General features: G+C 51.7%; 1 protein-coding gene across 3 annotated transcripts in view; it reads left to right on the top strand.

Moving 5' to 3' along the window:
- LOC123454741 (probable ATP-dependent RNA helicase DHX34) overlaps positions 1-10,797 on the top strand; it is a 30,266-nt gene continuing 19,469 nt past the window's right edge. Inside the window, exons 1-5 of one of the 3 annotated variants that reach the window (XM_045133905.1) lie at positions 1-65; positions 1,292-2,247; positions 5,617-5,928; positions 7,806-8,060; positions 10,071-10,173. In XM_045133905.1, coding sequence (XP_044989840.1) covers positions 1,552-2,247; positions 5,617-5,928; positions 7,806-8,060; positions 10,071-10,173 — 1,366 coding nt within the window. In that variant the 5' untranslated portion in view covers positions 1-65; positions 1,292-1,551. The other 2 variants (XM_045133907.1, XM_045133906.1) reach the window with 2 other exon arrangements.

Here is a 10,797-nt window from a genome sequence, read left to right as displayed (position 1 = left end):
CTGCGCAGCCTCGGCTTTGCGCTCTGAAGCGCCGCTCGGGACCGGAAGTGGGGGCGTCCGCAAAGGTGAGTGAAGTTGAGGCGGCGGCGGCTGTGCCTGGGTTCCGGGGAGCCTCGGGCCTCCGGCGGAGGGAAGACGTGTGTGAGGACGGGTAGGACCTAGGAGACCCTGCGGGGGTGGTGTGCGGACAGAGCCCGGGACTGAGAGGAGGCGCGAGAAGGAGAAACTGAGGCGCCGGCAGCTGGAGACCCGAGAGGGAGACGGCAGAGCGGGGCGGACGCCGCCCACGGCCCTCGGTGGGGGACCCGGGCCCGCTGGGGACAGACGGACAAGTTGGGGACGGAAGATACTGTTGCCAGGCATCTGCTAGGCAGGCAAAGCCAGCCCGTACCACTGGTAAAGTTTCCCATGTGATCTCAGGGTGCTCCCCTGGGACATTCAGTGGACCCCAGAGGAAACCTTCCTTTTCATTCTGTCACACCTCTTGTGTTACTCCTGACAAGATCTTTTGTGACCTACATCCCTCCTTTAGGGCTCATAGCAAACATCCCTTTTTTTTTTTTTAAGTCTTTTAAAAAGCTTATTTAATTATTTGCAAGCCGAGAGATAGAACACAGAATGGGTGCGCCAGGGCCTCCAGCCACTACCAATGAACTCCACACGCATACGCTCCTTCTACAGCTGGCTAACGTGGGCCCTGGGGAATTGAACCTGGGTCTTTTGGCTTTCAGGCAAGCACTTTCACCTTAACCACTAACCCATCTTTCCAGTCCCAAACTTCCCTTCTTCGTGGGGACCTTTTCTGGTTCCCAAACATGGAGAGCCGCCTCCAGACCCCCATGAATCCTTGAAGTTCAAAGAGAGACAGAAAAGAGAGAAGGGTGTGTCAGGGTCTCTAGCCACTGCAAATAAACCCCAGCTGCATGTGCCACTTTGTGCATCTGGCCTTACCTGGGTACAGGGCAATTTAACCCGGTCATTAGGCTTTGCAGGCAAGCACCTTAACCTCTGTGCCATCTCTCCAGCCCGTGTTGTGACCTTTTTCTAGTTCAATGCATAATTACTAGGCCTCTGATAAGTGTTCTAAATATGAACAAGCTAGGCGTGGTGGCGCACACCTTTAATCTCAGCACTCGGGAGGCAGAGGTAGGAGGATCACTGTGAGTTTGCGGCCACCCTGAGACTGCATAGTGAATTTCAGGTCAGCCTGGACTACAGGGAGACCCTACCTTGAAAAACCAAAAAAGAAATGAATAAAAATGAACAAATGTCTTCTGTTTTATTCCTCAAGCATCCAGGTCTGAAAGTCCAGCACAAACTTGTGTCTCTTCTAGAGATCCCAGCAGGAGTCGTAAAGTGCCTTGTCACCAACTCACTGGCCCTGGCCACCTGCTCTGTCATTTGCAGTGGACCAGTACAAGGAAAGGAAAATTAGCTCCTTGAAGAGAGTTCAGTTCCGTATGCAGGCACTGGCCTCGTCCTTGTGGAGATGGGGACTGGTGACAGTGTATAGCTCGGGGGCAGAGCTGAGGCCAGTTTTGTGACAGTGCCATGCCTCGGCCCAAGACAAGGGATGAACGAGATCGCCACCAGGCTTCCCAGGAAAAAGGTGCTTCAGAGAATTGGGACTGGAATTGTCCAGAGACCCGTCGCCTCCTGGAGGATGTCTTCTTCAGAGATGAGGACTATATCCTTCGTGGCTCTGAGGAGCGTCAGAAGTTCTGGGCTTTCTTTGAACGCCTTCAGAGATTCCAGAATCTCAAGAGCTCCAAAAAAGAGGAGAAAGGCCCTGGGCATCCCAAGCACAGCATCCCAGCCCTGGCTGACCTACCTCGCACTTACGACCCGCGCTTCCGCATCAACCTGTCCATCCTTGGCCCTGACACGCGGGAATCTCAGCAGCCGGACAGTCGCCTTCCCGCGGCGAGAGCGTCTGAGTTCCGCCGGGCCCTGCTGCACTACCTGGACTTCGGGCAGAAGCAGGCCTTTGCACGGCTCGCCAGGCTGCAGCGCGAGCGGGCAGCGCTCCCCATTGCCCAGTATGGGAACCGCATCCTGCAGACACTGAAGGAGCACCAGGTGGTGGTGGTGGCTGGTGACACAGGCTGTGGCAAGTCCACCCAGGTGCCCCAGTACTTGCTGGCTGCTGGCTTCAGTCACGTGGCATGCACTCAGCCCCGGCGGATCGCTTGCATCTCTCTGGCCAAGCGTGTTGGCTTTGAGAGCCTCAGCCAGTACGGCTCACAGGTGAGTGGCACGTACCGGTTTGTTCGGTGTGACTTTCAGAGTAAGCTGATTGTCCTCATGGTGGTATCCTTAACAGTTACACACGGGGGCTGAAGAAATGGCCTAGTGGTTAAAGGCACTTGGTTGCACAGCCTGACAGCCTGGGTTCGAATCCCCAGTACCCACATAAAGCCAGACATACGAAGTGATGCATGTGTCTGCAGTTCCTTTGCAGTAGCACTAGGCCTGGTATGGCCATTCTCATTTTCTCTCCACTTACAAATAAGTAAACATATTTAACTAATTTTCTTACTTGACAGAGAGATAGGGGGCAGATGCAGAGAGAGAATGTCACACCAGAGCCTCTAGCCACTGCAAATGAACTGCAGACACTGTGCTACCTTGTGCATCTGGCTGTATGTAGGTACTGGCGAATCAAAACTGAGTTCTTTGGCTTTACCAGCAAGTGCCTTAACCACTAAGCCATCTCTCTAGCCACCAATTTAAAAAATTATTTTTATATATGTGTGTGTATATGTATGTATATGTATTGGTTTTGCAAGGTAGGGTTTCAGTCTAGTCCAGGCTGACCTGAAACTCACTATGTAGTCTCAGGCTGGCCTCAAAGTCATGGCAGTCCTACCTCTGCCTCCTGAGTGCTGGGATTAAAGGTGTGCACCATCACGCCTGGCAAAGATTTTTTTTAAAGAAGTTACAGACGGGGGCTGGAGGGATGGCTTAGCCGTTAAGTTGTTTGCCTGCAAAGCTAAAGCACCCAGGTTCAATTCCTCAGAACCTATGTTAGCCAAATGCCCAAGGGAGCGCAAGCAGGGTGAATGGAGGCCCTGGCATGCCCATTTTTTCTCTCTCCCTCCCTCTCTCCCTTTTTATCTGTCAAATAAATAAATTAATTAATTAAAAAAATTACGCACGGAGGGCTGGAGATATGGCTTAGCAGTTAAGACATTTGCCTGAGAAGCCTAAGGACCCAGGTTTGATTCTCCAGGTCCCACGAAAAGCAGATGCACATGGTGGCACATGCGTCTGGAGTTCATTTGCAGTGGCTGTAGGTTCTGGCATGCCCATAATCACTCTTTCCCCCCTTTCTCCCTCTCCCTCCCTCCTGTCTCCATTAGGTAAATAAAAATAAATAAAAAGGTTACATATGGAGCCGTAGAGATGGCTCAAGCAGTTAAGGGTGCTTGTTTGCAAAGTCTGATGACCTGGGTTCGATTCCCCAATAGCCACTTAAACCCAGATGCACAAAGTGGCATGTGAATGTGGGATTCATTTGCAGTGGCAAGAGTCCCTGACACGCTCATACTCAGTCTTTCTGCTTCTTTCTTTCTCTGTGTCTAAAATACATAAAATTATATTTAAAGCTAAAAAAAAAAAAATCAAGCTGGAGAGATGGCTTAGTGGTTAAGGCGCTTGCCTGCAAAGCCTAATGACCTGGGTTCAGCTCCCTAGAGCCCACAGAAAGCCAGATGCACAAAGTAGCACATGTGTCTGGAGTTGGTTTGCAGAGGCTGGAGGCTCTGCCACGCTTTCTCTTTCTCTCTGTCTCTGCTTGCAAATAAATAAGAGTAAAAAGTTGCATTCTGTATCACAGGTGTGTACCACCCTGCCTAGCCACCCACCTTCCCTTCCTCCCTCCCTCCCTTCCTTCTTCCTTCCTCCCCACCTCCCTTCCCTCCTCCTTCACTCCCTTCTTCCTTTCCTTCCTCGCCACCTCCCTTCCCTCCTTTCTCCTTCCCTCCATTCCTTCCCTCTCTACCTCTTACTCCCTTCCTCCCTCCCTCCCTCCCTCCCTTCCTTCCAGCAGTCCTGCTGGAGCCTCATGAGTGCGCCAAGCCCAGCCTCCTCGGCGCTTCTCTGTGGTGGCCTTCTCATGCATGCATTGGCTATTTGGAGATTCACTTCGTTTTTTGTTGTAGGAGATCCTCTTTCTGAAGGGTGTGTGCTAGCCTTCTGCATTATTCTTCGTTTTTAGGTATTTTTAGGTTCTGATGCGGGTCATTGTAGGATTTTTGTTTTGTTTTGTTTTGATTTTGATGTTTTCAGGTAGAGTCTCTCTCTAGCACAGGCTGACCTGCAATCCACTCAGGCTGGCCTCGAGCTCACGGTAATCCTCCCTCTGCCTCCCCAGTGCTGGGATTAAAGGCGTGGAAGTCCCAGCGCTTGTGGGAGTTTTGTGTTGCATCCCTTGCCTCTTAACTAAGAGCTGCCGTCTGTTCTCTGTGGTGTCTTTTAGTAATTGTTGCCTTTTCATTTCAGTACAATTGTTTGTTATTTAAAAAACTTTTTTTTGTTTATTTATATTTATTTATTTATTTGAGAGCAACAGAGAGAAAGAGGCAGAGAGAGAGAGAATGGGTGCATCAGGACCTCCGTCCACTGCAAACGAACTCCAGGTGTGTGCACCCCCTTGTGCATCTGGCTAATGTGAGTCCTGGGAAATTGAGCCTTGAACCGGGGTCCTTAGGCTTCACAGGCAAGCGTTTAATGCTAAGCTGTCTTTCCAGCCCTGTGATTTTCTTTTGATGGTTAGTGCACTTTGGCTCCTCTAAGAAATTTTGCCTACTTTCAAATCATGAAGCCAGGTGGCGCACGCCTTTAATCCCAGCACTCAGTAGGCAGAGGTAGGAGGATCACTGTGAGTCTGAGGCCAGCCTGAGACGACATAGTGAATTCCAGGTCAGCCTGGGTTAGACCGAGCTCCTACCTCATAAAAACAAAACAAAACCAAAAAAAGTCCATGAAAATGTTCCAAGAACTCTTGCCTTTAGAACTGCGTTTCCTGTAGAATTGTGTGCTGAGAGGTGGGGTTAACGCTGGAGGAGTGAGTCGGGGTGAAAGCTGGCACGTGCGGCAGTGGTGTGAGGCGAGGTGGGTGGTGCAGTAAAGCGGCAGTAGTGGCTGGCACATGGTGAAGGCTCAAAGAAAGGGTCATGGCTTTTAATTTATCTGTGTGTTTATTTGTGTGTATGTGTGTCACTAGGGTCTTTTACCATTGTAAACAGGTGGTGCATACTCCTCTTTATTTTGCATCTGGCTTTGTGTGGGTAAAGTCTAGGGCAGCAAGCTTTGAGCACGCATCTTTAACCACTGCGCCATCTCACCAGCCCAGAAAGAGTAAATATTACTATGATCAGTGATGCCATGTGTTAAACACTGCACAAAATTTTTGCGTGCATTTTCACGGGTCTCAGGGCATCCTGTAGGGAGAAGTCGAGTCTCGGAGGGGTGGTGGTGTGGGCCACGGTCAGGAGCAGAGACGGGATTGAACCTCTCTGCGTGGCTTTGGCTTAGATTTCCACATCCGGCAGGGGGCTGTGGTGCCCAAGCTCATGGTCTTCTGACCTGACAGCCTGCTTCCTCCCACCTCAGGTTGGCTACCAGATCCGCTTTGAAAGCACGCGCTCAGCGGCCACCAGGATCGTGTTCCTGACGGTGGGGCTGCTCCTGCGCCAGATCCAGCGGGAGCCCAGCCTGCCCCAGTACCAGGTTCTGATCGTGGATGAAGTCCATGAGCGGCACCTGCACAACGACTTCCTCCTGGGCATCCTCCGGCGCTTGCTGCCCAGGCGGCCGGACCTCAAGGTCATCCTCATGTCTGCCACTATCAACATCTCGCTCTTCTCCCGCTACTTCGACCATGCGCCCGTGGTGCAGGTGCCCGGGAGGCTCTTCCCCATCACGGTACGTAGCGCTGCTTCCCGGCTCCCAGCTGCCCTCCGCGCACTCTGCTCCCCTCGCTTCTCCACCTCGGCATCTCTTGTGGAAGCTGCTGTTCCCTGCACGTTTGCACCACGCTAGGTGCCGAGTCTTTGGTCCAGTGAGCGCTGCATCCCAGTGCAGAGACACGCAGGAATTAAAGGTCTAACAAAGGGTTTCTGTCCTGTGACGTCTGGCCATTCTGGGCTGGGAGGCAGCTCTGCGCTGTATGGTCATCCCGAGGCTCAGCACCTCCCTTCTTGTGGCTCAGCCACCTTGCAGCGCTGGGTTCTCATAGTCAGCAACCTTGAACTTTCGGGCTGGATGTTGTATGGTGGGAGCTATAGATTTTTTGAGGATGGGGAGGATTTTTGAGGTAGGGTCTCGCTCTAGCCCTCGCTGGCCTGGAATGCACTCTGTAGTCTCAGGCTGGCCTCGGACTCATAGCGATCCTCCTACCTCTGCCTCCTTCAGAACACCTGCAACCGAAAAATCAGTGGGACTTGTCTCTGTCTGTGTCACAGCTTCCGGGAGGACTTCCTTGACCTTGGTAGTTTCCAGCTTTACATGCCTTTGCAAGCAAGTGCTTCTAACCGCCAGGCCATCTTAACTTGAAAAAAATAGCTGAAGAGATGACTTAGCAGTTGAGGTGCTTGCCTGCAAAGCCTGAGAACCCAGCTTCAACTCCTCAGACCCACATAAGCCAGATGCACAAGGTCATGCATGCACACAAGGTGTTGCACACATCTGCAGTGGCTAGAGACCCTGGCATGCCAATTCCCCCGCCCTCCCTCCCTCCACACACCTCTCTCCCCCTCTCCCTCTCCCTCTGTCTCTCTATATATAATTTATTTGCAAGTAGATAGATAGATAGAGAGAGAGACTATGAGCACACCAAGGTCTCTTGCCACTGTAAATAAACTTCAGATGCATGTACCACTTTGTACATCTGGTTTTATGTGGGTACTGGAGAATCAAACCTGAGCTGGCATGGTTTGCAAGCAGACACTTTTAACCACTGAGCCATCTCCCTCACCCTCTACATGCCTTTGAATCTGTCTCCTAAGCAGTCATCCAGTAAAAAACAGGATGTGTCCCAAGAAGTATTTTCAAGGGCTTTCTACCATTTGAATTTTTTTTTAAATTTTGTTGGTTTATTTTTATTTATTCATTTGAGAGCAACAGACAGAGAATGAGCACGCCAGGGCTTCCAGCCACTGCAAACGAATTCCAGACGCGTGCGCTCCCTTGTGCATCTGGCTAACGTGGGTCCTGGGGAATCGAGCCTCAAACCAGGTTCCTTAGGCTTCACAGGCAAGCGCTTAGCCGCTAAGCCATCTCTCCAGCCCTGAAATTTTTTTTGTATCATTGAAGTTATCATGCAGAAGAGTGTGCTATACAATTAATTTTCATAAGTTGAATATGTCTTTGTAGCCAGCACCCATATTTTCAAAATTCAAACATTGCCAGCACTCAGAGGTCTTCCTGTTACCACTTGGTGTTGTTTATTTATGAGAGAGAGAGAGAGAGAGAGGGAGGGAGGGAGGGAGGGAGGGAAAGAGAGCGCGCGCGCGCATGTGCGTGCCAGAGCCTCCTGCCACTGCATGTGAACTGCAGATGCATGTGTCACTTTGTGCATCTGGCTTTATGTGGGTACTGGGAAACAGCCCTGGTCAGCAGGCTTTGCAAGCAAGTGTTCCTTAACCACTGAGCCATCTCCCCAGCCCACTTTGTCTTTTTATTGCATCCTCCAAAAGTTCCCTGCTCTGCGTGCGCTGTCTGCTGTGTGTCTTTTGTGCCAGCCTGTGTTCCCCACTGTGTCGTCCTGCTGGCATAACAGGGCCCCTGGCGCTGTCTTACAGGTCGTGTACCAGCCTCAGGAAGTGGAGCCCACAGCATCCAAATCAGAGAAGCTGGACCCCCGGCCTTTCCTGAGGGTGCTGGAGGCCATCGACAAGAAGTACCCTCCTGAGGAGCGAGGAGACCTCCTGGTCTTCCTGAGTGGCATGGCGGAGATCAGCGCCGTACTGGACGCCGCCCAGGCCTATGCCAGCCACACCCAGCGCTGGGTGGTGCTGCCGCTGCACAGTGCTCTCTCTGTGGCCGACCAGGACAAGGTATGCCATGTGCTGCCTGGTGGGGCAAGGCGGGGGTAATACTAAGCAGGCCCTCAAACCCAGGTCTGTGGGGCTTCTGTGAGGTCACGTGACCACTTTGTGGCAGAGCCAGGCTGTGAACTCAGGGCACTTGTTCTCAGAGCTCTTTCTTTAATTTTTTTTTCTTTTTCTTTTTTGAGGTAGAGTCTCACTCTAGCCCAGGCTGACCTGGCACTCACTCTTTAGTCCCAAGCTGACTTCGAACTCACAGCAATCTTCCTACTTCTCCCACCCAAGTGCTGGGATTAAAGGCGGGCACCACCATGACTCTAGTTAGTGCTATTTTATTTTGTGTGTGTGTGTATGCTTGTTAATAAGTGGGGTGTGCATGGGGTGCATGTGCATGTGCGTGCCATGTTTGGGGGGCTGACATTGGGCATCTTCTTCAGTTGCTCTCCACTTTATTTATTGAGACCAAATCTCTCACTTGAACCCAGAGCCCATCAGTTCATCTAGCAGACTTGCCTCAGGGATGCCCTGTCTCTGCCTTCTGAGCACTGGCATTACAGGTGCTATGCCTGCCTGGCATTATGTGGGTGCTGGGGGTCCAAACCCAGACCCTCATGCTGTATGGCAGGTGCTTCACTGACTGGGCCGTCTCTCCAGCACCTGGCCCAGAGCGCATGGGCAGAGGTCAGCACGCATTGCATGAAGGGCCGGAGAGAGATTTTCAGCTGTGCAGACCGCAGCTCTCGGCCACAGTGGTCCAGCTCTACCACTGAAGCATGAAAGCAGCCGCAGACTACCAGGCTGGGGCGGTTCCAATAAAGCTTTGTTTACAAAGCCAAGCGGAAGGTGGGATCTGGCCAGGACCCATCCTTGTTGACCTGGCTCTGCACCACTGTGCTTGAAGACCCAGTGTGGTGCCTGGCTTTGCCCCCAGCACACTGGGGAATTGTGGAGGAGCTCTGAGCAAAGCGGGCATGTCCTCTTCATGTTTCAGCAGATCCCCTTGGTGGCTATGTGGGGGCTGGATTGAAGGGTGTGAGGCTAGAGGCCAGGAGAGGGGTTTGGGGAAAAGTGAACAGTTCACGAAGTATGTAAGATGTTCAGGTGAAGCTGAGCGGATGACTCTGAATAAAGGACACCTCCTGCTCACTGAGTGAGGATTGCCAGGTCTGGTGGCGCATGCCTTTAATCCCAGCACTCGGGAGACAGAGGTAGGAGGATCACTGTGAGTTTGAGGCCACCCTGAAACTACATAGTGAGTTCCAGGTCAGCCTGGGCTAGAGTGAGACCCTACTTCAAAAAACAAAAAAAAAAAGTGCAAAAAATTTTGCTGCTCAAGCCTGAGTACACAATTTCAGACCCCCCTCATTAAAAAAAGAAAGAAAGAAAACAAAAAAAAAAAGGCCGGGTGTGGTGGTGCAGGCCTTTAATCCTTGCACTCAGGAGGCAGAGGTAGGAGAATCATCATTAGTTCAAGGCCACCCTGAGACTACATAGTGAATTCCTGGTCAGCCTGAGCTAGAGCGAGACCCTACCTTGGAAAACAAACAAACAGCCAAAAAAAACCACCCCAAAACAAAAGGCTGTAGCAGACTGTGTAATCCCAGTGCGCTGCCTGTGACAGGGACAGGAGGGCTCCTTGGAAGCCAGCCAGCCTGGTGAACGCAGCACAAACACTGTACTTCCAGGGCACTGCCTGTGAGGGGACAGGGACAGGAGAGCTCCATGGAGACCAACCTGGTGAACACAGAAACAACAAGCAAAGCCCAGTGTGACAGATCCTCCCTCAAAGTGAAGTAGACAGTGGGCGAGGACTGCTAGCCGGAAGTTGTTCCCTGACTCTGTGTGCACACACTGGCATGCACATGCCCATGTGTACACACACACACACACACACACACACACACACGTATACCAAAAGTTAAAAAAAAAAAAACTTAGGTGGGGCTGAGGAGCCAAGGGGAGGGCCCAGCAGGTCGGTCAGGTGAGTTAGCCCCTCCGCTCCTTCCCCCCTTGCCCCAGGTGTTCGATGTGGCCCCTGCTGGAGTCCGGAAATGTATCCTCTCTACCAACATTGCTGAGACCTCTGTCACCATTGATGGGATCCGCTTTGTAGTAGACTCAGGTAAGGGCACCCCCTGATGTCCAGCCACCACCCCAAGGACCTAGTAAGAAGTGTGAAGCTGGGTGTGGTGACGCACGCCTTTAATCCTAGCACTTGGGAGGCAGAGGTGGGAGCATCTGTGAGTTCAAGGTCAGCCAGGGCTAGAGTGAGACCCTACCTTGAAAAAACAAAATACAAAAAAAAAAGAAGAAAGTAAAATTGACTAAGGACTGAAGAGATGGTTCAGTGGTTATTCAATTGCACAAAGTGGTGCATGTGTTTGGAATTACTTGCAGAGGCTAGAGGCCCCCGTGTGCCCATTCTCCCTCTGTCTCGCCTTACAAATACACATATACAGGGTGTGTGTGTGGGGGGGGGGTTGGGTGGGTGTAGATGTAGTAAGAGAAATGCACATGTAACCAGGCAGCCTGGACCAAAGCGGGAGGGAGGTGGTGTTTGGATCTGTGGAGCCAAGGCAATGTCTTCATGTTTCTCTGATGTTCCAAGTTTGTTTCTGCCCCGGAGTCTTTGTACTTACTTTTCTGTCTGCTGAAACCTGTCTTTCTCTGGCTAACCCTTCTCCCCTTTCCTCTCCCTCATTTTGGGGCTGGCACGATTGTCGCCCTGTGCGTTCCTGGGTCCTTG

The sequence above is a fragment of the Jaculus jaculus genome, chromosome 14 (genome assembly GCF_020740685.1).
Source record: "Jaculus jaculus isolate mJacJac1 chromosome 14, mJacJac1.mat.Y.cur, whole genome shotgun sequence".
NCBI lineage: Eukaryota > Metazoa > Chordata > Mammalia > Rodentia > Dipodidae > Jaculus > Jaculus jaculus.
Note: the sequence above shows the minus strand (reverse complement) of the source record. Positions and strands in the feature narration are given on the sequence as shown.